The 24,370-nt window shown below is 25.4% G+C and overlaps 3 protein-coding genes across 4 annotated transcripts; 1 reads left to right on the top strand and 2 right to left on the bottom strand.

Annotated features, from left to right (window-relative positions):
* The first annotated feature begins 999 nt into the window (after positions 1–999).
* Positions 1,000–14,197, top strand: LOC135931100 (methionine aminopeptidase 1-like). 2 transcript variants are annotated; one of them, XM_065467973.1, is made up of 13 exons: positions 1,000–1,132; positions 1,172–1,219; positions 1,269–1,339; positions 1,385–1,445; positions 3,523–3,614; positions 9,520–9,603; positions 10,870–10,937; positions 10,995–11,065; positions 12,082–12,213; positions 12,780–12,885; positions 13,011–13,048; positions 13,776–13,841; positions 13,917–14,197. In XM_065467973.1, the coding sequence occupies exons 1-13, from the start codon at positions 1,078–1,080 to the stop codon at positions 14,087–14,089; spliced, it is 1,065 nt and encodes a 354-aa protein (XP_065324045.1). In that variant the 5' UTR covers positions 1,000–1,077; the 3' UTR covers positions 14,090–14,197. The 2 variants fall into 2 exon arrangements, with proteins under 2 accessions (XP_065324045.1, XP_065324044.1); XM_065467972.1 differs by having other exon boundaries at positions 1,172–1,223; positions 13,917–14,196.
* A 4,706-nt stretch (positions 14,198–18,903) lies between these two features.
* LOC135931707 (large ribosomal subunit protein uL13-like) lies at positions 18,904–19,961 on the bottom strand. Its single transcript, XM_065468978.1, has 7 exons — positions 19,889–19,961; positions 19,776–19,848; positions 19,671–19,736; positions 19,531–19,632; positions 19,340–19,485; positions 19,094–19,216; positions 18,904–19,052 (listed from the first exon to the last, which is right to left on the bottom strand). The coding sequence occupies exons 1-7, from the start codon at positions 19,904–19,906 to the stop codon at positions 18,969–18,971; spliced, it is 612 nt and encodes a 203-aa protein (XP_065325050.1). The 5' UTR covers positions 19,907–19,961; the 3' UTR covers positions 18,904–18,968.
* A 1,736-nt stretch (positions 19,962–21,697) lies between these two features.
* Positions 21,698–22,959, bottom strand: LOC135932056 (riboflavin kinase-like). Its single transcript, XM_065469399.1, has 4 exons — positions 22,831–22,959; positions 22,634–22,788; positions 22,427–22,529; positions 21,698–22,385 (listed from the first exon to the last, which is right to left on the bottom strand). The coding sequence occupies exons 1-4, from the start codon at positions 22,913–22,915 to the stop codon at positions 22,279–22,281; spliced, it is 450 nt and encodes a 149-aa protein (XP_065325471.1). The 5' UTR covers positions 22,916–22,959; the 3' UTR covers positions 21,698–22,278.
* Positions 22,960–24,370: the final 1,411 nt, after the last annotated feature.

Below are 24,370 nucleotides of genomic sequence, written 5' to 3'. Positions count from 1 at the left end.
ATCATAACGATTTAATAATCGATATTTTCGAAAATATTTTATTCAAGAAGATATTCATGAATATTATCTCTATCCTTATATCTTTTATAGTTTATCATTAGCTCCCGCAATAGGACTTTAAACTTTTTCAATATAGATGGGAAAAGATAGCTTGTGATTGACACTGTTCATAATTTAGCTTTTCTAATCGCTTTAATCTGAGATAAATATAGTTAAGCCCCTAAAAAACATGACAGTTATTTGCCAACATATGATGTCTAATAGCCCTATTTGAGTCGATTTTTAAAAACGGCCCGTTTAAGATTTTAGCATATAAGCCTCGAGATTCGGCCAATAGATGTTTAAATCTTTCTGACAATTATAAGCAGAATATCTAGTCTGACGTAATATTATTGTGGCTAAATATTTAATCTGGCTGTTTTTTAAAATTGACCCAAATCTGGCCGTTTAATATCTTTGTCAACTATTAGCCTTGTAAAAAGTCGAATTCTTATGACTTTGAACTAGAGATGGAATTTTAACATAGGACTTTAATTTGAGCGGCTAGCAGTATAAGTTGGCTAGATCAGTTGGCTTTAGAGTCTGCTTGGCTTCAAAGTCGACTAAAATTCATTTTGAATTGGTTTGCTATTATTGTTATTTCATGAGGAAAACATTAAAAAATATTGAGCCAACTTTATAAACAACTCATCGACTAACTTACATCGCTTATTGAGCTGTTCCACTTGAATTAAATTTTGCCACTTAAAACTTGAATAGAATTCAGGTTAAGTCTCGGTTTAACCTAACAACACAACTAACTACTACAGGAACTGATCAAAAAGAGTGAAAACAAATTGCTGATAAGTTGGTCATTAGTGTTTTTATAAACTTATTTTTATTTTGATTATATTTAAATTTTAACATATTTAAAGCTTTTAAACAATAAAATTTATTCAAATAATATTTTATGTTATTGGTTGTCTCCCCTACTCCCGAAGCATGTGCTCATTCTATATGAATGTATGCATAATATGTTGCCATAATGCAAAATTTAATATGCTCAAAAGTGGATTGCAAAAAAGTTGCAAATTTTAGATGTCCTACTTGCTTAAAACTCGGAATTTCAGATGGAGTCCACTTTTGTTCACAGGTTTTAATAAATATAATGTATATACTTATTATCTTATAGGATTGCTTTCGCCAATCATGGGACTCACACAAGTTACAGCACAAACAGGCAAGTGAGTTTGTTTATTGTTTATATCCCTTTTATTCATAAATTATAGGATCAGTAGAAAATATTAAAGAAAACAATTCCCATTATACTTACTCAGGATTATTAAGACCTTTCCCTTATGTATTTTTAAAAATTATGTTATTTACTTATATTTTGCCTATATAGACCCCTAAAAGAATTGTTCCAGATACAATTGTTAAACCTGACTATGCAACTCACCCAGAAGGTTTACTTGCAATATTTAACCATTTAACTAAATTATCTTTAAACCCATGGTTTACTACAATTTAATATCATTTGTTATTGACAATAATTATCTGAAATTATTTTATTACATTGTTTACGATACTAACAATCTAAGTAAAGTATTTTTGCTAAAATTTAATTCATAACATATTAATAATATATTAAATAATTGGTTTAAATTTATTATTAATTTTAAGTGCTATTTTTTTAGATTAATCTTAATAAATTCATATCAATTTTAATTTCATAAACTATTACTAAATAAATATATACATAAAGTATAAGTCATATTTTAAAATTTATTTTATTTGGTTATAAGCTTTGTTAATATTTCTATTAAATTAATTGATTTGGAAGGTTAAAATAATTCATATAACAACATGACATATTTATGTTCTCATTTAAAATAACCTCAATTTTTTTGACCCAAGCCTGGTCCAAAGTCTGAACCCACATTTATTTTTAAAAGTAAATGCATTTTTATGAAGTGAAACTAATTGATTTGTATATAATTTTTTACTTTGATAAAACGAGAAATCAATATCCTGTTATTTTTTTAAAATTTTTGTATATTTTTTAGGCAGGCCTGGCCCAATTTAAAAAAATTGAGTTCAAGCCTTCTACCCATTTTTTAAATTTTAGGCCACCTAGATGAATTGCAGGGCTCTAGTCACAATCACACATCATATAGACTCAATCAGGGTCGGCAAGCTGGTTAATTGGCCAGTCAAATATAGTTGATTGACTAAAAGTATTGTCTATAAAACAACTTGATTTTTAGATTTTATTTATAAAATTTTATGTTTGTCTGAGAAACATATTGTCTGTATATAGTGTTCTATAACCACTTTGTGGTAAAATACATTTTATTTGATGATTCAATTCTTCCATGATAAGATGACTCAATCCATAACAACAATAATAAGGTGAATAATTTTTTTTATGTTTGTAAAAAAAATTGTTCTAGTTCATTTTGATACTTAAATACGTTTTAGCCTACTTAGACTAAACAGCTTTTGAACTTGATCTTATTTAGGTTTGTTTTAAGAATTTATTGGCATTGTTTTTTCGTTTGCTTTTTAGGCTGTTTAGTAGATACTTAATAACCGTATATTTAATAATAAATCAACTAGGACAAGGCTTTAAAGCTAAGGATTTATACAGAATTTCACAGATATTTTTCTTAAAATAAAAATTTTTGTTGAATCTCCCAGAAGAAATACTAAATCGCTCAGAAATTTTAGCTATTTAAGTATTTTATTTTCAAATTAAGGCTTATTAATTTCTGAGCTTTATTAATCGGTTCTAGTCATGGAAAGGGGTGGGTACAATTGTTTAACATAATATCTTGACATGTGTATGAAATGAATTTGATTACATTGATACTCAACAATCTATTATAAAAATAGATGATACTCAACAACACTCAATGCCACCAGGGCAACTTGGTAGGGTAGGGGGGGGGTTTAATTTTTTTAATTCTATGTCAACATGGGAAGTTAATAAAAGATCAATTATTATACATTTATATAAATGTGAAACAGATCATCAATGATTAATAATAACATATTTAGTCACACGTTTGGAATATTTTTCGAAAACCGCCATTTATTATATGGAACTGGTTTAAACATTTTATTTATATGATACATGCTTACATTTATCATTACGACATAACGAAAAATTTATTAATGATTTACAAAAAAAAAATTATCATAATTAAATTTGGATTTTTTTTAAAAATAATTTAAATAAATTTAATCTTAATAAATAAAAACCCCTGCATCAGACCAATTTTTTCTTCTTTCTGGTTCCACTTATATTTTATGATTTCCTCGGAAATAGGACACAACAATTAGTGATATTTTTTTTAACTTGATGAATAGTCCTTTAATTTATATATGGTTTTTCAAAACTTCAATAATGTAGAGTCCGTTTATAATTTCAAAACTCAAACCATTTACCGATATATATATAATTAATCATAACATTATAAAATTAAAATTATATATTTATAATAAAATATTTTTTTTGTATTTTTATAAATGATATAAAAGGTGTCTCCTTTAGTGAAAATCGTTCAAAATCTTCAGGGGTGATTGAAGTCTTGAACAAAGAAGAAATTACTAAATTGAAGAAAGCATGCAAAGTTAATTGAAATTTTCTTTATTTATTATATATTAACCCCAAAAAACGAATTAAAATCTTAATGCACCCTCTCTTTGCTGCTCTTAACATTAATACAATAGTGAAAGTCGCCAGAGGCCGATCCATCCACAATCCGAAAAAATTTTTCAAAAAAAATATTAGCTGCATTCAGATCGAGTTTAGAAATATTGGAGTATCTTATTTTGGAAAAATAAGATATTTAGATTCTATTTGGTTTCTAAAATTGATCTTTGCAGTCAAATACTTTTTTTTCGGTTATAGAATTGATCTACTTGCATCTGTGATTTTTATGCCCTTTGTCGAAAAGACAATGTTGGCATTGGACTTGAGATCTGCAAAGGCCAGCCCGTTAAATTTTTGCCAAAAGTTTACCCCGGCTTGTAAAAATTTTCCGGCCATCGCATTTTAAATATCTATATCTAATTTTTATGACTATCTATTTCTACACCTTTTTATAAATTAATTGTTATATCTATATTAGACGTCTGCAAAGCCCAATACTTGGCCCATAACGTCTAAAAAAGTTTATTTGGGCTGGGCAAAAGAATTAATCAATATTTCTTCCCTACGTATTTCGAGCCGTTATAGGCCTAGGCCTAAAAAAAATTTGCTACTAAACCGTTTGTAGGATTAAAAATTCTTTTGCAAATCTTTAGCCTGATGTCCTGTGCGAGTCGGACCTTGTACACAACTTGGGTTCGAACGATCATCTGATTTAGTTGTGACACCATTGGAGAGTTGCCATATTATTTTTAAAGTCTGCTTAGATGTCAGTTAGGCACATTGCATGAATAGCCATCAAATGAATTCGGATCAGACGCCATGTGGGTGCATCTATATTCTGGGACATTGCAGGACCTTATTTCCAATTTTCTGTTACAAAAATACTTACTGAAAAAGAAAGAATGGATTAACGCTCGATTTTAAGTGTAACAAAATGGTCTCAATTCTCAGTATTGACATGTCACAATGTCATTATGTATTTTTTCATAGGAATACCTACAGACGCTTAATAATGTTGCTGGAAACACCGTGATAACCTATTATTATTACATGTTCTTGTGGTGACGATGAACACAAGGAATCTCTAAATATAACAATCGCTAAAAATAATAAAAAATTAACTACCACTAAAAAATAATTATTATTGACAACAAATATTTAATAATTAATACAAATATATATTTAAGGGTGATAATATATATTAAAATGAAATAATATTAAGTATGCGTTTTACAAATTGATATTTTTGTTAAAATAGTATTTTAAAAAATTTATTAATTAAAAATATTTAAATGTTAACTTATTATATTTATTTATAATATAATATACTTATTTACTATTTTAGGTTACCATATTATAATACGATATTTATTTTTTCAATTTATAACTACCATATCTTTAAAATAATTAACTCTCAACTCATTATATTCTCAAAATTTTCCGTTTTAATTCATGCTCGGTTGGTCTTATTGACTCATTAAAAGTGAATCAACAAGTTTAATGTCCACAAAATACTTGAACTCGGACAAATATTAAACTTATTGATTCACTTGTAATGAGTCAAGAAGATGAACCAAGCACGAATATCCGGCATAATCTGGTCTTTAAAAAAACAGCTTTATAACCGATTTAATAAAATGAACATGAATTTATCATGGATAAATATTTAAAACTAAAAATAATTTAAAATTTGATAGATCATCAAGATAATAATAAGACTAATCAAATTAATCTAAGGGCCTTGGTGAAACTTTGAATAAGATTAAAATAAGCACGAAGTAAAAAGTAAAGATATTAAATGATTTGCGAGGTCTCCAGAATATAGTGTTGTTAAACGGCTCGATTTTAAAAACGGCTAAACCAAGCCAATATTTTAGCAAAAAAATATTTTACAAGAAAGTTTGGACAATGAGATCATGGCCTAAATTTTTAATTAAAAATTGGCTAAATCGAGATTTTTAACAACACTTCAGATGGCAGATGTCAAATTTAATAGATTGGAAAGTAATTAAATTATTTGTAGAAAAATATGAAACAACATGGCAGATTTCGAGGTATTAAGAATTATATGTAGTGAGAAATGGTAATTAAAAAAATAAAGAATTACTAGGGAGTATAAACAATCAGAGATAACAGAATAAAATTGATGTGGTTTACCAAAAAGAAGCTTAAAATGGAACTCTAAAAAAATGTCTAAAGAGTCGAATATCAATTAAGGATTTCGAAGCTCATTTGAGATAGACCAAGGAAAAGAGGCGTGACAAAAAAAATATATTGATTGTTGCTATAACATCCATATATGCACGCCGATAAATACCATTTGCAGAGAAATGCAATTTAATTATCAAGAGGTAACACCCGGCAGTAGAGAATACATGATCAGGATATTATTTCTTGTAAGATGCTGTATAAATCAAAAAGGAAGGAAAGAGCAAGGAGGTACAGACATCGTGAGAAATTCGTTGTTCAAGGCGTTAATAAAGAATAACTTAGGGTCGTTAAAAAAGAAAAAAAATAAAGGATGCAAATTTATTGGAACTAATAACACTTATAGGGATTTCTTATTGTTAAAGAGGAAGGATATGTCAAGTATCAACATTATTTTTATTGATATTCAAAAAACATAATTATTATTTGATATATATATTATATATATATCAGAGACCTGCAGGCCCGGCCCTAAACCCGGTTTTAAATTTTTTAAATATACCCGGGCCGGGCCTAAAAATTTTTTTTTAATATATCCGGGCCGGGCCTAAGATTGTTAAACCCGGGCCGGGCCTTAATATTTTTTATACAAATTTTTACATTATGAGTTAATGGTTATAAGATTATATTATATTATAGTTATGATTAATATAATATTGGGTGATGGTTACTGCAAATTTATTCAAAGTATTAATATATTTTTTTATAATTCATATCTAAATTTTTACCAAAACAATCAAATAAAGAAATATCTTAAATAAGCCACAATATTCAAGTATTATTAATATATTTTTTTATAATTCATATCTAAATTTTTTGAATATATTTTACCAAAACAATCAAATAAAGGAATATCACTTCTTGAAGTTTGTAATACCTTTCAAAGCGAAAAAGGAGAAATAAAATTGATTTTACTTAATATAAAGCATTTTTTAATTGAAAAATTTGGCTTACACAAGTATCATTTTATTTCTCTTTTTCTCTGTCCCAAATTCAAGCAATTACGTATATAGTCAGGGACAGATCGCAAGATGACGGAAAACTATATAAAAGATTATACTAAATTAGAGGCTCAGGAAGTAAATGAAATACCATCGACCAGTCAAATTACGACTGTTGTTAAACAAACTGAATCGTTTTATGACAAATGGGTCGATGGTAATTCTGGTAATATGTCAATACCCGATGATGAATATTATAATTACATAAATAAAAAAATAGATGAAACATTTAAGGTGGATAATTTGTTAGAGTGGTGGGCGGCTCATCAAAGCGAATTTCCAATTTTAGCAAAATTGGCAATTCCTGCTTCAAGTGCTAGCTGTGAGCGGAATTTTTCTACTACAAGAATTCTTGAAGAAAGAAGAAGTAATCTTCAACCTGAAATGGTAGATATGCTTCTCTTTCTTCATGATAATTTGTGAATTTTTAATATCTTTCTTGAGTATAGAGTTTTGTCAATCATGCTGGTTTTTTACTTTGCAAACTGTCAAATATTTATTATATTTACCTTGAGTCATGAAAGTTTTTAATCCAACATTTTTCATTATTTTTTTTTACAATATTATATAATACAATTATCTTCTTTTGTTAAAAATTTATATTATAAAATAAATTATATTAATATTGTGCAATTAGATTATATTTTCAAAATACTATTTATTATACATGCATTTTTTTAAATAGCGATCTATTTTTATTTTATATCAAAATATTTTCCATTAAATATTAGTTTTATTATTTTTAAATGCAATATAAAATTGAGTATATGCTCAAAATATTATTAACATTTTTATGAATATTTGTTTTATTTATATAAATGCAATATAAAATATAGTATATGCTCAAAATATCTATTTTTATAAATAACAGTTTTATAATTTTTATAAATTCAATATAATATTCTCAAAATATTACCTTTTTACATGTATTTTTTAAATAATAAGCGATAATACTCGCTGAAAAATATGGTAAAATACCTCATAGGTGAATTTTTGTATATACCAGGTCGAATATAATTTTAAAAAATTCCGGGCCGGGCCTTAAATTTTTAAATCCGGGCCGTTCCGTAAAAATTTTTTTTTAAAAATTCCGGGCCGGGCCTTAAATTTTTAAATCCGGGCCGGGCCGTAAAAAATTTTTTTTAAAAATATCCGGGCCGGGTCGTGCAAATGGTACCTCTGCAGATCTCTGATATATATAGACCAATTTATGCTTGAAAATTTTTTAAATTTTTTGAATATATTAAGTTGGATATTTTAGAGAAATATTGTTATAAATTTAGAAATAAATAATATATTGTAATTTTGTGTTTTGAAATAATAAATTTTTTAATATTTTAATATTTTAATAATTCCTATTTAGATTATAAATTTTTTAAATACTATTTTAACAAATTATTAAAAATGTAAAACGATTTGAAATTATATAATTAAAATATATTATCACCCTTAAAGTATTTATTTGTATTAATTATTTAATATAACTATTTGATATCTATAATATATTTTTTTTAGTGGTTGTTATTCTTTTTATTATTTTTAGCGATTTAGAACGGGAACCAAACGACATAATCCCACATCATAAATTGGTAGCCATCTTTGGTAATTTCATTAGGAATCAAATTGGTAACCTACTTATTTTTTTTAGCAATTTTTGATTTAGCTATTTAGAACTGATACCGGGCATCAGGTCCCGTGACCAGAACATGATCTTGGAAAGACGACCTAGACAATCTTGGAAGAATTTGAATATTTATTATGATAGGATCATAAATTATTAGTGGAAACCTAAAATAAACTTATTTTATGCATAAATAAATATCGATCAAAGATGTGCTCATACCAAAAAAAATTGTTATTAATATATTATATATTAAGGGGGGGAGGGTAAAGATATAAGTTATTTATCAATATTATAATTATTTTTATTCATCATTTAGATTAATTTGAATAATAAGAAGGTAACAGAAAGGAAATTAAATTAACAATAATCTTTAGGCTGGGTTCATACTTGGGATCATATCGACACTATAAAAGCTGATCGATTATTAAAATATGTTAATAAGATTAATTTTTAAAAATTATTATTAATCCTATTTATGATAATAATCTAAGAATTATTGTTTTTAATAAAGAAAAATTGATCTAATTAAAAGATTTTTAAAATCTCTTAGCTCTTAAATCTTGTCGGATCGGATCCCACTATGAATGCAATCTTATCTTCTTTCTCGTCTAAAAATTTATACACGTAATAATTTATATATATAAATTCATAGTTGACCAAAAAATAAATATTTTTATTTACGAGAAATAATTATCATTTTGGGGTTATCGGTTGAAATTTAAAAATTTGACAGATACCTGACGATATCATGGGGATAGGTCGTTGCTAAAAACGGCTCAATTTCCCTTATTTTAAAATTTAAGATTTTTGTTATAATAATATCAACCCGAGATTTCGTTAATATATGTCCAAACTTTTCTGCCCATTATGGGCAAAATTTTCAGGCTCGCGTAATATTTTTTGGCTAAAATATTGGGTTAGTCTTTTTCAAAAAATCTAACCTCTAATAACACTAGCTTGGCATCAGTGCATCATATCTTAAGTGTTATTAATAAATATTTCTTACAATTTAATTTATAATCAATTTTCATTATGTAATTTATAATTAGCTAGGTAGGGAGGTTTTAGATGTGGCAGCCAAAGCCATCAAAGTTGGAATCACTACTGACGAAATCGATCGACTAGTACACCAGGTAATTAATTATTTTCCTACATTTTTCGTCTAAATTAAATTTTTTTTGTTCTTGATTTGAACTCTTGTTTCTAAACTGGTAATAGGCAATTTATAGAATAAAGACTTCTTTTTTTAAAAAAACCCTCATTTAAAACAAGGATCACATAAAATTTTGAACAATTTAAAGTAGGGATGTACCGATATTTTATATCGGATCGGAGCGGGCCGATATTTCGCCCATTTTAAAATATCGGTTATTGGCAAATATTATAAAATTTTCCGATCCGATATAAAATGGCGCTTTTAACAAAATTAAAAAAAAGTTATATCTAAAAATCCATTTATTTTTATAAATAAAATCGGAATATATTTTTATGCTTAATTATATTAATAGTAATAATTAGTTAATAAACATTCTGCAATATAGTTATTTTTTTTCGCATTCTGTTTAAAAAAGTGTTCATTAATCTCTTCAGAATCTGTTTTTAGTGATACTAGTGATATTAACAGTCCCCATCACCGCAGACCGATCTCTGATAAATTGGAAATTTTGGTATTTCTAAAAAGAAATCGTCGATAAATTAATTTTATATATTAATTTCAAATTTCAATATATTTGTTTATTACTAATTATGTAAATAGATTAATGTTATTACTTATTATATAAATAATTGCAATTGAATTGAATATAAACTATAACTGATCATTATAATATATTTAAATGACATATGTTATGGTATGGTAAAATTATAGATGTTTTACTAATAAAAAGAATATTAAAAATTAAAACCGGTATCTTTGCAGAATACAAAATTAGATATGATATCGGATCGGTTATCGGCCGATATCAATTAAATATCTGGAATATCGGATCGGATCGGCCTCCAAAAAGTGGTATCGGTACACCCCTAATTTAAAGTATTTTAGTCATGTAATTACTCCCCTTTAATCCGTTTTTGCCGGCTAAAAAAATGGCGAAACCTTACTTTTTAACCTGAAACGACTTACACCTTATCCTCGAGGAAATAAATTCACTCATGTCTCAATGCCTAACCAATTATTTTTATATCTACACGCCTCTGCAAATAGAGCATAAAGCTTATTTTTTTAGCCATTATCCAACTAAGTACGCATAAATTAGTCGTGATTGAGACCAGTTTCTAGCTCGATTCTTGTTCCTTTTTTCTGAATTCAGCTTTTTGAGCTCTATTGCATAATCAAATGTCATTTTTTCTTGGATAAAAATATACATAATTTTAATATAATATAAAATATATTTATCAAGGCATGTATAGAAAGAGATTGTTATCCTTCCCCTTTGAACTATTACAAATATCCCAAATCTTGTTGCACGTAAATTAATTATTTTTAAATAGAGGGATTTTTAAAAGAATATATTTATAAATTTAGATCAGTAAATGAAATCATATGCCATGGTATACCTGATGAAAGACCTTTAGAAGATGGTGACATAGTAAATGGTATACGTTTATTTTTTGAAATAATCAAATAATTAATATAAATTTTAAAATTTGGCCAATCGAATATTTGGTTTTTATTTAGAGTTTTAAGATTAAAATTTTGATTTCATCTTTAAAGATTTTTTTGTACATAAAAAAAAATTTACATATCAAAGATTTTGGCATTTTTAAGGTAAAATTTGATCAAAAAATTTCTCTTCAAGATTTTTTTTCATTTTGTTTTATTATTCGTAAAAGACGAATTGGAATTTTTCTTATTTTTTGTTAGGAATTTTATTTATGGAATTAAACAAAGAGAAAATACTAATTTTTTCGTTTAAAACTTTTCTTTTTATGTAGTTAATAGTTAGTAATACTTAAAAAAAAATATCAACATATAATCTATTAAAACATTATTTAAATAAATGGTTTATTTGGAACGGATCAAAAAAAAAAATTTTTCATAGTTGTTACCTATGAGCCTATTTTTTTAAATGTCTAACTCAATATTTTAAGCCAGAAAAATATTGCCTATGCCTTGAGATTTCTTTAATAGATGTATCAACCTTTTTGCCATCTATGAGCAAAATCTCCAGGTATATGTAATATGTTTCTTAATATTATATTATAAGTTAGCCATTTTTTAAAAAGTTGGCTCAAATCGAGCCATTTTACAATACTAGTTACTAGGCCTACTCAAATACGAGTCGAATAGTGAATGACAGATATATCTTCCGAAAACTTATCTAGATACAAATTCGGGTTTAAAGATGTATCTGTATCGATACAATTTTATTCTATTTTTTGTAGTATGTTTTATTATTCGCAGGGATACGAATATTAAATAGTATATTTTATTATTCGTATGGATACTAATAGTAAACTATTCAATTCATTCAAAAGAATCTTACGGATAATTTATTATTCGATTATAGACTTAGTAGTTACTATTGGAATTCCTTTTTTTAGAAAAAAATATTTCTAATGTATACAACAACTCTTAATATTTTTTTTTATATATATACATATATAACAAGTTGACATAACGGTATATCACGATGGTTTTCATGGCGACTTGAACGAGACATTTTTTGTGGGAAATGTTGACGAAGCTAGCAAAAAACTGGTTAAAGTTACGTACGAATGTTTGAGCAAAGCTATAGAACTAGGTAAAATTTTTTAAAATTTTTCTTAAAATTAAACTATTTTATTACGCCTATGCTTTTAGATCAAGATGTGGGAGATGAAAACGATTTTATTTTTGTTTCAGCTATACATAATAATTATAATTACTTGACATTTTACAAACAGATATCTTTTAAAATATTTGATTTTCTTTATATTTGTAAATGTTTAAATTTTACTTTTTTAAATGTATTTTAATTAAAAAAGATATGGAGGATTCATCTTTAATATGAATAAAAATATCACATAAATAAGATTATGTAAAAATTTCATTATTTGGTCATATAAAATTGAAGATTTTTCAAAAAATGAAATCAATAAAATATGAATTATTTTAATACAGCATTCGATTTATACAATTCTTTTTACAGGCAAATTTTAATTAAAATTAAAGATTTGAAAGGATGGGTACCTTAAATATAAATATTTAATAACTTACAAAAATTATCCTATTTTATATCGATTCTATGTGATTTTAACTAGCTCTTACACAACAGTTGGCCTATCACTGTTTTTTTACAAAAAATTGTATCATATATATAAAATAAAGTCAAGCCCGGTGTTAAATATAGAGACATTGGGAACGTTATACAAAAAATAGCTAATCAAAATGGTGTTTCGGTCGTTAAAAGTTTCTGCGGACATGGAATACACAAGTTAATATTTTGAACTCCCATTTAGGAAATAATTAATTAATGCTTTCTCCTATTTGTTATGCTGTCTTGAAATATCATATAAATCGACATTTTACTTTTTATGTTTATTGTTTAATTTACTATAGAGTTTTTCATACATTACCCAACGTGCCTCATTACGCAAGTATACGAATAGATTTTACTTTCTTATTTTAATTATTTATTACTTAGGAAGGACCGGACCATTAACATTCCGGTTCTCAGGTTTTAATTTTAAGGTTGGTTTGTTCCATGCTGGTTTTTTAAAACAATCGGTTCTTTTCAATTCGCTCCGGTTTTTTTATAAGAATTGGATTTTTTTTAATCGACTCCCCCCCCCCCCCATAATGCTATAAAATTAAAACAATTTTTACTCAATTTGTTCTGGGGTTTTTATAAGAATTTTAAAAAAATTTAATTGACTCCCTAAAATAAAAATAAAGAAAGCAAAGTTGATATCTCTATTATATTATAAAACATAAAATTAATTCAACTTATTTTGGGGTTTTTATAAGAATTGGATTTATTTTTAAATTGGCTCCCTAAAACATTTAACAAAAATTAAAGTAAGCAATGAAATAAATAATAAAATTATTAAGTAAATTAAACACAACCAAATTTGTACTATTCATTTTTTTTAATTAGTACGAATTAATGAAATATATTCGAAAAATTTTAAATCAGCTTTAAAGGTCGAACTATAACTGGGTTTTACGACTTGTTATAATGGTTGGGTTCTTTCTTTTTATTATTTTCCTAAGGCTAATCTACAGTTTCCGTCATTTTTTTCGACACAGCATCAGGATTTAATTTAATTATGATAGTCACGTGATTTATTTAGTTATAATGTCAAATTAATTTTTTTTAATTAGAAAATAAAACGACGGGTGTTATGCAACCTGGCCATTCCTTCACCATAGAACCCATGATTAATCAAGGTATGTTAAATTCATAATTTATTGAAATTTACTTTCTTATTCTCATTCTTCCATATTTAATCTTATTATTAAAAGGCACTTGGAGGGACATTATTTGGCCAGATGAATGGACGGCCGCCACTCAAGATGGTAAAAGGAGTGCACAGTTTGAACATACGTTATTAGTAACTGAAACGGGTTGTGAAATTTTAACCATTCGTAATGACCCTGTTTTTAAATCTCAACCACATTTTATGGATAATTTATGAAATAGAAAACGTATCTCATTTATTAAATATTGAACACAGATTATAAAAAAAATTAATTTTTATAGTTTGTAACATTAATTGGATTCTAAAAAAAACTTATTTTTGTGATTTGATTGCATTTTATATTAAATAAAGCTTGTATTGTTTTCATACTAAAAAATTGGTTGAATTAAAAACGCGCTATATTTCATTGAACTATTCCAAATCCCATCGATATACATGTCAAAAATATTACCTAACTTGTTTATTTTGTGTGTAGCATATATTTCAAGCGTTTTACTAAAATTATATTAGTGATTTATATCTAGGCCTATGTGCTTGTGCTGATGAAACAATTGGCAGCCGGTGTTTAAACAGTGGCTCGCGAAGCGCCACCATCATCAAGGGTGGCACGAATCACAATAATATTTATTAAATTATTACTTTATAAGTGCTAATTAAATTTTTTAAATTAACACTAAAAATTTTAAATAAAAAAATTATATAACGTGCTCTAGTAATACTACATTTTATACTTGATTTAAACGAATTATAAATTTAATTTTAGTAAAGAATTTTAATTTAACTACCAATAGAGAAACCTTTATCACTATGTGTACAAGTTATTAGAACGTTAAGATTTTTTTGAAGTGTGGAAGGAATTGGATATTGGTTTCTTTCCTTTCCAAAAATTTAGAACATCGACCTGTAATGACATTTTCCGATAAGATGAGTCTTTTTTGAAGTTATAGTAGAATCAATTGTATTTTATATATCCCCCTGGCTTCCATTTTCTAGATACTAATCTAATACTATCCTTAAACCAACACTTAGTAAATTTATGAAATAAAAAGCGTAATTATATTACCGATTAATAACAAAATCTTTGAGCTTTTATTGAAATGAAATAACCTGAGATATCATTATTTTATTTACTAATGGATTTTTTCCCACTTCTGGAGGTAGGCACTTTTTATAATGAAAGAAAGTCATTGTTTTCTTAGACATTGAAAGCGATATTGATAGCTCATACACTAGATCTAATGTATTGTTTGAAAATTTATGTAAACCGTCATTAGAGGCAAAGCTATAATTATATCTACAAATTTATTAATAAGCATTTGTATAAATTCATGTAAATTATCTAGCATTAAATTAACAATATTTTGTCACAATCATACCACCTCCGATTATTAGCTTGTAGTAATTTTTACATTCAAGAATAATAGTTTATATTTTAAAAAATAATATAAATCAGAAACAGGCCCAGCCTGACCACGGTACTCGGGCCGTACTTTATTTTTTCTAATATGGGCTGCCCTATTAGAAAAAATAAAATAATCGCTATTAACTAGAATTATAAATACATTTTAAAAAAAGCTTGACCAGGCCTGGCCGAAAATTTTTTTTTAAAAAAAACGGAATGGGGGTACCTCTCCAAGTTTCTGATATAAATGCATAAGATATTTACGGAAATAATTTATATACAATTGAAAATCAAAGTATTTTTTAAATCAAAACTTCTATTTGTTATCAAGTTTACATTCTTTAAATAAAAAGTTTTTTCATTTGTGCAAGTGCTATGGATATGGAATCAAAATATAAAATGTTAGGTTACTGATGAAATAAACTTATTTGACTTAAAGGTTAGTATTGCTGATCAGATTATTTTAAGTTACAAATTTATATTTTATTTAGCCAATAAAATATTACCTCTAGTTGTTAAGATACATTTAAAATGGATATTAATACATCTCCTGAAAACGTATATAGATATAATTTTCATCTACTCATACAAGGTTCACTGTTCTCGAATAGAAACAGCATAATATAAGTAAACAATGATATATTTTGTAATTCGATCACCATATAAATAATAAAAAAAGTAATTATAAATAATTTTATTATTCTTCCAAACAAATTTCATTTAAAACGAGATTAAAGGATTAAACTTATAATTTATTCATTTAAAGAATATCTATAAAATTATTTTAAAAATTCTAAGTAAATTTATGTTTATATAATTTTTTGTATCATTGGTATTGTTATTAATAATTAATAAGGGTCATCACTAAGCAAAGATTCACCTTTAAATGATAAAAATATCCTTCACAAATGGGGAAAAAAAAATTATTTTTATTTAATCTGAATATTTTTTAAATATACTTTTATAAGAGTATCTAGATACAGAAACAACTCTGCTTACAAGATTTTAGCAAAGGTCAGCAGCAGGGTTATGAAATCTCATAAGCTCTAAAACAATAACCTCTCATAAGCTCTAAAACAATAACCTATCTGATTTTCATATATATCAATATCTATTTTGAAGATTATCTTTAAATAAGTTTTATGCCTAGAACAAACTTTATGGATATATATTAATTTTATTCATTTAGGATAAATCTGAATTCTATGGATATATTAAAATAAAAATTCTATTAGTTAAATAATTAATCTGACCCCTTAAAATTTTACATATGCCAAGCATGAGAAGATAAAATAGCTCTTGTTACTTTTAGCAATTATCACAAAAAGGTGCTTAAAGAATGAAAATTTTTTTGAGAGATTGCATTTAATACTAGTATAATATTTTGTGATACAAATATTAAAAATATTGGGTTCTATAATATATTTCTGCAAGATGGCTTTCGATGAGAAACATTTTTTAGGCCATTTGACAAGCACTTAGAATAGGCTTCTCTAATCATGTACATATAGTGAGATTGAATTCTTTTTGGTTTGTGAGTGGAGGGATATCTCCTATTCACTAAAACACTGGATATGTGACTGGTTTGATGTCATAAAATGACCCTTATGTTATCTCACTATGGTGTCTAACATTGGGAGATATAATATAAATGAATCCCAGAAAAAAAAACCCAAAATTTTTTTCAAATTTACTTAAGATCTAATAATACCGGTATATTTTTATTTGTATTTAATAAGGTAGACAAATTAGTATTTTAGAAAAAAGTATAATTTAATAAATTATATACATAATAATAATTTATCAATAAAATAAACAGATCTTATTGCAAATTTAGTCTACTTAATATAGTAATTAAGGATATTGTATTTATTACTATAGCAAAATTTTTTACAAAAATAAGTAATACATGGGTTATTTTTTTTCTCCAGTACCAATTTGAACATCAGCATTTTTTCTTGTTTAAGCACTGCGATTTTGTTTTCGATGTCAAACTACCTACACGCCATTGTTCAAGTTTGGTTTCATCGGCAGCCACCTAGCATTTCATTTTTTTAATCAATACCCTGATTGATGGGAGTTTATTCACAACAAGATTAGAAAATGGATGATTTGAATCTTCGCATTATATAATTTATGAGTTCATTGAATAGTGCTCTGATTCAAGTTTGTGGAGGAAATCTAGGCCCAATTCGACCTATCTGGGATTGAGAATTGCTTCTTGTGATCTCCCTTGAAACTCAATTGACTTTATTGAAATATTCAAGAATATCCTTACCATTGCTCAGAGTAACAGATCTAAGGAATGCCATTGCATTGCCCATATCACATAAAGGAACAAATGCTAAGCCATCCAACATGCCACAAAAGAAGCTTAGGGCTTCATCAGTTCTGTATTGGCTTTCCAGACATAGCTTTTTAATTTTTCTATGGGTACTTTGACACAAATGGTAAAAGCATCCTCTGATTATGATGTGATTCCCTAATTGAAAAAATAAATATAAATAATTTAACATATTAATAATCATACCAATGACAGTTTTAACCGCACTCATAGCACTTTTCGAAATCCATGTATATATATATAATGGATCAGGAAATAAATCCTGTTCTTGACATTTAGGCATTACTTTGAATATTTTTTCGTAAATATTTTGTGTTTATTTTTGGAGTCTACTAGCTGTTAATGATTGTGGCATTCACTTATAAAATTATTTATCAATATTAATTATTGCTAGGTTATACTAAAAAAATTAAGTGAAAATTGAGAAGAAGAAAATTGAGAAAAGGTCAGAAAAATAAAGATTAACAATGACTTAAAGCAAAAATGGGAAGAAAATAATAAATTGAGAAAAAAATTTAAGAAAAATTGACAAAAATTTTTTTTTTATAAATAACGATTTTCCTTTTTTTTAAATTTTTTTTTCCATGGGGTATTTTCTCCTATTACCAATATAAATACACCAATTATTAACAAGAGATTAGTCAATAAAATATTTAGATATTAACCAGATATTGTTAATAAATAAAATTGTATGTTTATTAGAATGTAATATATCAAGATAAGTTTCCCTTTTCATTGATGATATAACATAAAAACATTTTGCTGTAGACCAGAGATATGATTTTAATTCTATAAATATTAGTATTTTAATTATTGTAAGATTATAATTCTTAGTTATTAAATTTTCCAAGGGGTACATTATATAAGTAATAAAAAAAATAACATTTGATAACTTAATTTTATATTAGTTTTATTAATACTTAAGTTTACATATGATGTTTGATAAACTTAACTTCGAGGTTTGTTTTTTAAGAAAATTATTTAATAAAATAATTGCAGGTATAAAATTTAATCTAACTTTTTAAAAATGTAACTTTTCAAATAATACACTTTCAAGATATTTTTATACTACGTAATAAAAGATTAAAATTTCAATCATAAATTATGTTGCTAATTATAATACTAATGCAATTATAAAATTGAAGATTTAACATATGAAAAGTAAAGATGTAGGGTAATCTTATTTCACTAATTTTATGAAATAAACCATGAAAATATTTAGAGTTTTATAAATGTTCCTGATATCAAGTAGAGTTAATTTAAAAACTAGATATATAACAGGATAAATTTTACAAATAAAATTATTTATTATCTATAAATAATAATTTAAATATATATAATATATCAAGTTAATGACCACCATAAGATTCAATAATATCTTGATATGGTTTTATTTTTTCTGCAACATTTTTTTTAGCTTTGACCAATATTTGCTAAAAATTTTAATAAAATTACATTGTACAAATGAATTTACTCTCTCTTTTTTCTTTTTTTCATAATATCTTTTTCCTTGAGATATACGTTTAGTTTCTAATGTTTCAATAACTTTTTGATACTTCCAACCTACCTCATGAGATAATCTGCTTAATTCACAAAACTAAACATAAAGATGATTATATATTTATGTAATATATAAATGTGTCAGATACAACAAAAATCATGATTTTCATATAATGTAGGTAAGGAAATTTTTTCATCACTTTTAAAAGTATTATATTACCCTTCTTCCAGGAATTAATTTGATAACTCTCAATGCTGAGGGAATTACTCTTCTTTTACATTTATTATAGAGTGGGGGAATTCCTTCAAAAGCTTTTATTCTTTTTAAAGCATCACTACCACGATGGGTTTTATGGGGTAGCATACCTAAGACAAAAAAAGTAATACTAATGTAATATAAAAATTATCTACCTCTAATGGTTCTTAGAAGAATTTTGCTAGGTGCTCTAAGATGAAAAGGGCCCCTGGCAGGATTAACATTACATCTTTTACGCAAAAATGCAAGATATTTTACTAAAAAAAAATTAAATAAACCCTAATATAAAGTTTACATTTATTTCTAATAAATTTCCCAGATATATTAATCTTTTCACATCTAACGACAACTACCTTTTGCCCTAAATTAATTTTAAGAATAATGAATTATATATAGTAACCTTGAAGCGCATGTTTAGCTACAATAGTTGATAATCGGCCTAAAAGATGGCCTTTCCCATCTATAACTAGGGGCTAAAATATGTTTAGATTTATCATAAAATGATTAAAATACTTGTCCATAAAAACTCATTTCAGGATGTAAATGGATGTTCTCAATTTATAGACGGAGGAAAATAGAATTTTTTTATGCAACAATTTATAAAAATAAACTTATATATAATAAGTGTTATTTTAAAAAATTCAATGAGTTTTTATGGCTAGAAAATTTGGGGTGCATATCTGGAAAGTAAATAAAGTGATTACTGATTTTGAGTTTAAAGATGTGGCTGTTGCATATTGGAAATATATATGGGAAATATAGAACAGGTAAGAAGTCTATTATAAGACATAATTAAAGCAGTCGAATTCTAAAATTATAAAAAGTTAACTCTACATTCAAAGATGTTAATTAATTTTGAGATCCTATCCAACTTTTATATAAAATGTTGAAATATAGTTTTGTTGCTTGGGACTTTATGAAAAGTTATAATCATTCGTTAAAGATATTTCTAATTCATTTTTTGTTTATTTTATATTTTTGTTAAAATATTTGGTGCAATTTAATTGAGAGGGTGTGAGGGGGAGTGGAGAAATTAAAATTTACTGGAATAATTGACTTAAGAGAAGTAGGACTCTCATCAACATTGCATTATATAAATATCACAAATAAATATATTATTTTTGATCACACTCATATGAATTTAAATATATATCTTAACAAATTATGTTATTCGGTAGAATTTAAACGTGTCACGGTCACAGTGTCACAATTAAAATATATACTTAAAAGAGGGCCATCGATTACAGAGTTAAATATATGAACGATAATTATTGAATTTGAAAAAGAATGTATTCCTCATTTTATAATAAAAGTATCGCGTTGCTCGTCACTCATAGCTAAATGTAATATTTAAAAATATAAGAATGTTCAAAAAACCTTATTGAAAAATTATCAGAAGAATCTTCAAGGTCTTCATCGAATATTTTTTATCGGTTTGATTTGTTTGTATTTGTCAAAATCTTTTCCTAACTTAACTTCAATTTTTTTTATATGTGTAAAAAAATGTTTCATACTTGAACTAAGGAGCTAAATTATCTTTAACTGAAGAAATAAGTAATATTGAGTACTGACTTATATTGTTTATAAAATATAATATTAGATAGTATAAATAGCCTAAATTTTTTAATAAAATTATGTGTTGCTTGGCAAAAAAATTAATGGGTTTAGGCAGACAAATTGGTCTGAAACACGTCTAAGCAGGCCAGGCTTTGCTGACCTCTACATCACTTACTGCATATATCTACTTTAAAAAACTTATTCGATTCGTGATGGTTGCCCAAATTTATAAAATTTTCCAAAATATATATAAAAATCTCACATTCTAAAATATAAAAATACCATGCATGGCCAAAAAAGAAATTCAAAATTCCCTCTTTCTGTTTTTATAAGAATATGTAAATATCATATCTTTATTTGTTGAATAAATTATTGTCCTGCCACTTAATAAGAGCTTTTTCAAAAAATTTTGCTATATTTTATTAATATTTGAAAAATAAATCTATGAATTATTGGCGATATTGTTTTCCTTCTCGATTGGTTCAAAAACTTAAAAAGCATGGGTTTTAAATGAAATATAGTTGTGCTTATTTCAATGATGAAAATTGAATAAACAAATTTTATAAATGATTAAAGACTCTAATAAAGAATTAATAAGTAAAAATTGTCATATTCTAAAGTCATCAAATATAGCTTGAATATGTTTAAAAATAAGGATTTGGTTTAAAAAATGATATAACCTAAAATGAATTAAAATGTTGGAATTTATTTGACAATAATTTCAAATAATGAAGAAATCAATTATTTAAAAATATCGGTAAATTTATTATTTTATTCATAGCATTATTATTTATAATACAATTTTAAGTAGTTTAAAAAACACCTGATATTTATAAAATATTTATTAATCTTTTGGCATTAATGATAGAATAGTTGTAAGTAAATTAATAATGAGTATATAAAACCTTTTTCCAAAAGGCTCTGGAAATGGGGAAAACTTATTAATAAAAATTGAGATTGATATAATATTTTAGATCTTTGTAGTTCAAAATTGGGTGCAAATTCATTATTTTTAAAAAGTCCCCATTCCAATTATGGGCCCATGAGATGATAAGAAAAGGAATTCTTATTTAATAATCACAAAAAATGGGAGAGATTTCTTAAATATTTAATATAGTGAATAGACCTCTTAAAATAATTAAAACTGTGATACAGGTTTTATCTAACTTATATACTTTTTCCCAGCCATGGTAATTTTAGATACATAGAAAAGTGCATTGATATTATTGCATTCAATATAAGAAATTTTTTGGAGATAGGTTATATAATTTCATTATTAAAGTAGAACAATTAATTATTTTATTTTTACAATTTTATTATTGATATGGACAAAAATAAATCATGATTTAGGACTCTATATTAAATTTCTGATAAATTTGAGCAGATAATTGATATTTATCAAGCTTAACATTGGCAAGTTTTATATCATTTTCAATCTGTAATATTAAGCAATCTATTATATAATTATTATTTATAAAGTAAAAATAATTTAACCAATTGATGTAAAATTTCTCTCTTCACGTATGTAATCTATAATAGCAACTTTCAGTAAGCTCCCATAAAAATCTGTAGGAAAATCATGTAGAATGTGAGTTTCCTTAAAATATTTTGTGTTTGATTATATAAACACTTATAAGATATGATTATTTTATGTTTAGAGCTGATCATAATTAAATTTCTTATAAACAAAATTAAATTTACAAATGATCTTTGAGTATTTTGGAAAAAGGGACAATATCCTAAGTTGGCAACCATTCTATATATCTTATTCTCAGCATCTAGATTTGCAAAGCCAAAGTATACACCATTTCTTAAGGTTTTTGGAAGAGATTCGATTGCATTTTCAGAAAAATTAGCTAAATATATATTAAAATTTTCTATATATGAGTGATATAAACCGGTAGGATATCCTAATTGTTTACTTCCTCTGCCAAAACCTTTAACAACTAAACCTTCTAAAAAAATTGGTTCGATCAAATACATAAATGTATCGATTACAATTTATAGAAAACATCATCTGTTTTTGAATGACACAAATTTAAATAATCTTTTGATAATATAGTAACCTCCACTAGTTTCATTGAATTTTTTATATTATTCTGGCCTTGCCGAAAATGATGAAATTTGTGCTAAAAACATGTTAGAATTGCACTAAAAAATTGCTACCCTCGTTATTTGCGGGCGAAATCGCGGCGACATATCAGCTGATCGCTTGCAGCGATTTTCATTCTTAGTGCAAATTTAATATCTTGGCGATTTTAAAAATATTTAATTATTTTTTCCATCAAATTATTATTTTTGTGCAATATGATGATGAAGAAGAGAATATTAAACCTTTTAAATATTAATAAAAGGAAAGAGGGTGAATTTTACATCCTCTTTCTGAGATTCTTAAAAAATATGTATCAATTTCATAATTAGAGGAGAATGAAATACGTATTTATTTATTCTATTTTATCTTTAATTCTATTTTAAATAGGAAACTTCTTATTACATACTAAAACATATAAAATATGTTTACACACCAGCCTAATTTTATTAAATATCCTATGACTAGAAGAAAAATGCATGGTTTGTCTTTGGTAATAGTAAAGTACTTTATCAATTATATAAATTTTTATCTAGGTATTTAGCCACTGGCTATAAATAACCTAGCTTAACTTAATCCTTCAAGTGGGGATTTTAACAATCCAAAAAAATATTAGGACCATATGCCTAGCTAAGTGACAAACTTTAGTAAGTAATCATATTATGCCACCACCTACTTTCACTGACTTTGAGAGGATAACAAAAAATTTCAAAAGAAAGTGAACTTACCTAACTATGCCAGTAACCCTTTATTTATACATCATTTTTTATTATAAAAATAAATAAAATTTTATTTTATATATTTTTTTTTAATTGATTTTACATTTTATAGTGATATTTTATATTAAATATTTCATAATAATAGTTTGCTGACACCACAAACCTATATTATAAAAAAAAATTATGTTTTAAAAATATATTTTTATTATAATAAATTTTTCCTTATTTGAATTTTATATTTTTTAATTTGTTAAATAGTGATATTTTAACAAAAATATATTTACCTTTAATATAGTTCAGTAGGAATATGTCACTAAATACAATTGTATATAATATAGCTAATAAGTTATCTAAATTTAAGAACTTTATTAGAAATCATAAAAAAATAATTCTATTAATATAATATATACAAAATTATTTAATTTATATATTATTAATGAGTAAAATAGTAAATAACATTAAAAATTTGATTATTTTTTACCATAATAATTTTGTCTGTTTTATTTTTCTTTTTTATCTTCTAATTTTAGTAGATTTTTAAACATATCTCTTTTAAATTTTTTTGATAAAGAAAATAGTAAATTTAAATTACCAACTGTATTCCCCTTTCTATTAGGAGATTTATAAGAA

The sequence above is a fragment of the Gordionus sp. m RMFG-2023 genome, chromosome 1, assembly GCF_954871325.1.
Source record: "Gordionus sp. m RMFG-2023 chromosome 1, tfGorSpeb1-WG-v2, whole genome shotgun sequence".
NCBI lineage: Eukaryota > Metazoa > Nematomorpha > Gordioida > Chordodea > Parachordodidae > Gordionus > Gordionus sp. m RMFG-2023.
Note: the sequence above shows the minus strand (reverse complement) of the source record. Positions and strands in the feature narration are given on the sequence as shown.

Excerpts from the sequence above, each read along its gene's own strand:
- LOC135931100 (XM_065467972.1), top strand. The coding sequence starts at position 1,025 with ATGCAAAATTTAATATGCTCAAAAGTGGATTGCAAAAAAGTTGCAAAT. Across the intron at positions 1,133-1,171 it reads GAGTCCACTTTTGTTCACAG|GATTGCTTTCGCCAATCATG; the intron begins GTTTTAATAAAT and ends ATTATCTTATAG. Across the intron at positions 13,049-13,775 it reads CAACGTGCCTCATTACGCAA|AAAATAAAACGACGGGTGTT; the intron begins GTATACGAATAG and ends TTTTTTAATTAG.
- LOC135932056 (XM_065469399.1), bottom strand. The coding sequence starts at position 22,915 with ATGTATTTGATCGAACCAATTTTTTTAGAAGGTTTAGTTGTTAAAGGT. Across the intron at positions 22,789-22,830 it reads ACAATTAGGATATCCTACCG|CTAATTTTTCTGAAAATGCA; the intron begins GTTTATATCACT and ends ATATATATTTAG. Across the intron at positions 22,386-22,426 it reads GAGAAATTTTACATCAATTG|ATTGCTTAATATTACAGATT; the intron begins GTTAAATTATTT and ends ATTATATAATAG.
- LOC135931707 (XM_065468978.1), bottom strand. Across the intron at positions 19,633-19,670 it reads GAAATTTATTAGAAATAAAT|TAAAATATCTTGCATTTTTG; the intron begins GTAAACTTTATA and ends ATTTTTTTTTAG. Across the intron at positions 19,053-19,093 it reads AAAAAAAGAAAAAAGAGAGA|CAAATATTGGTCAAAGCTAA; the intron begins GTAAATTCATTT and ends TAAAATTTTTAG.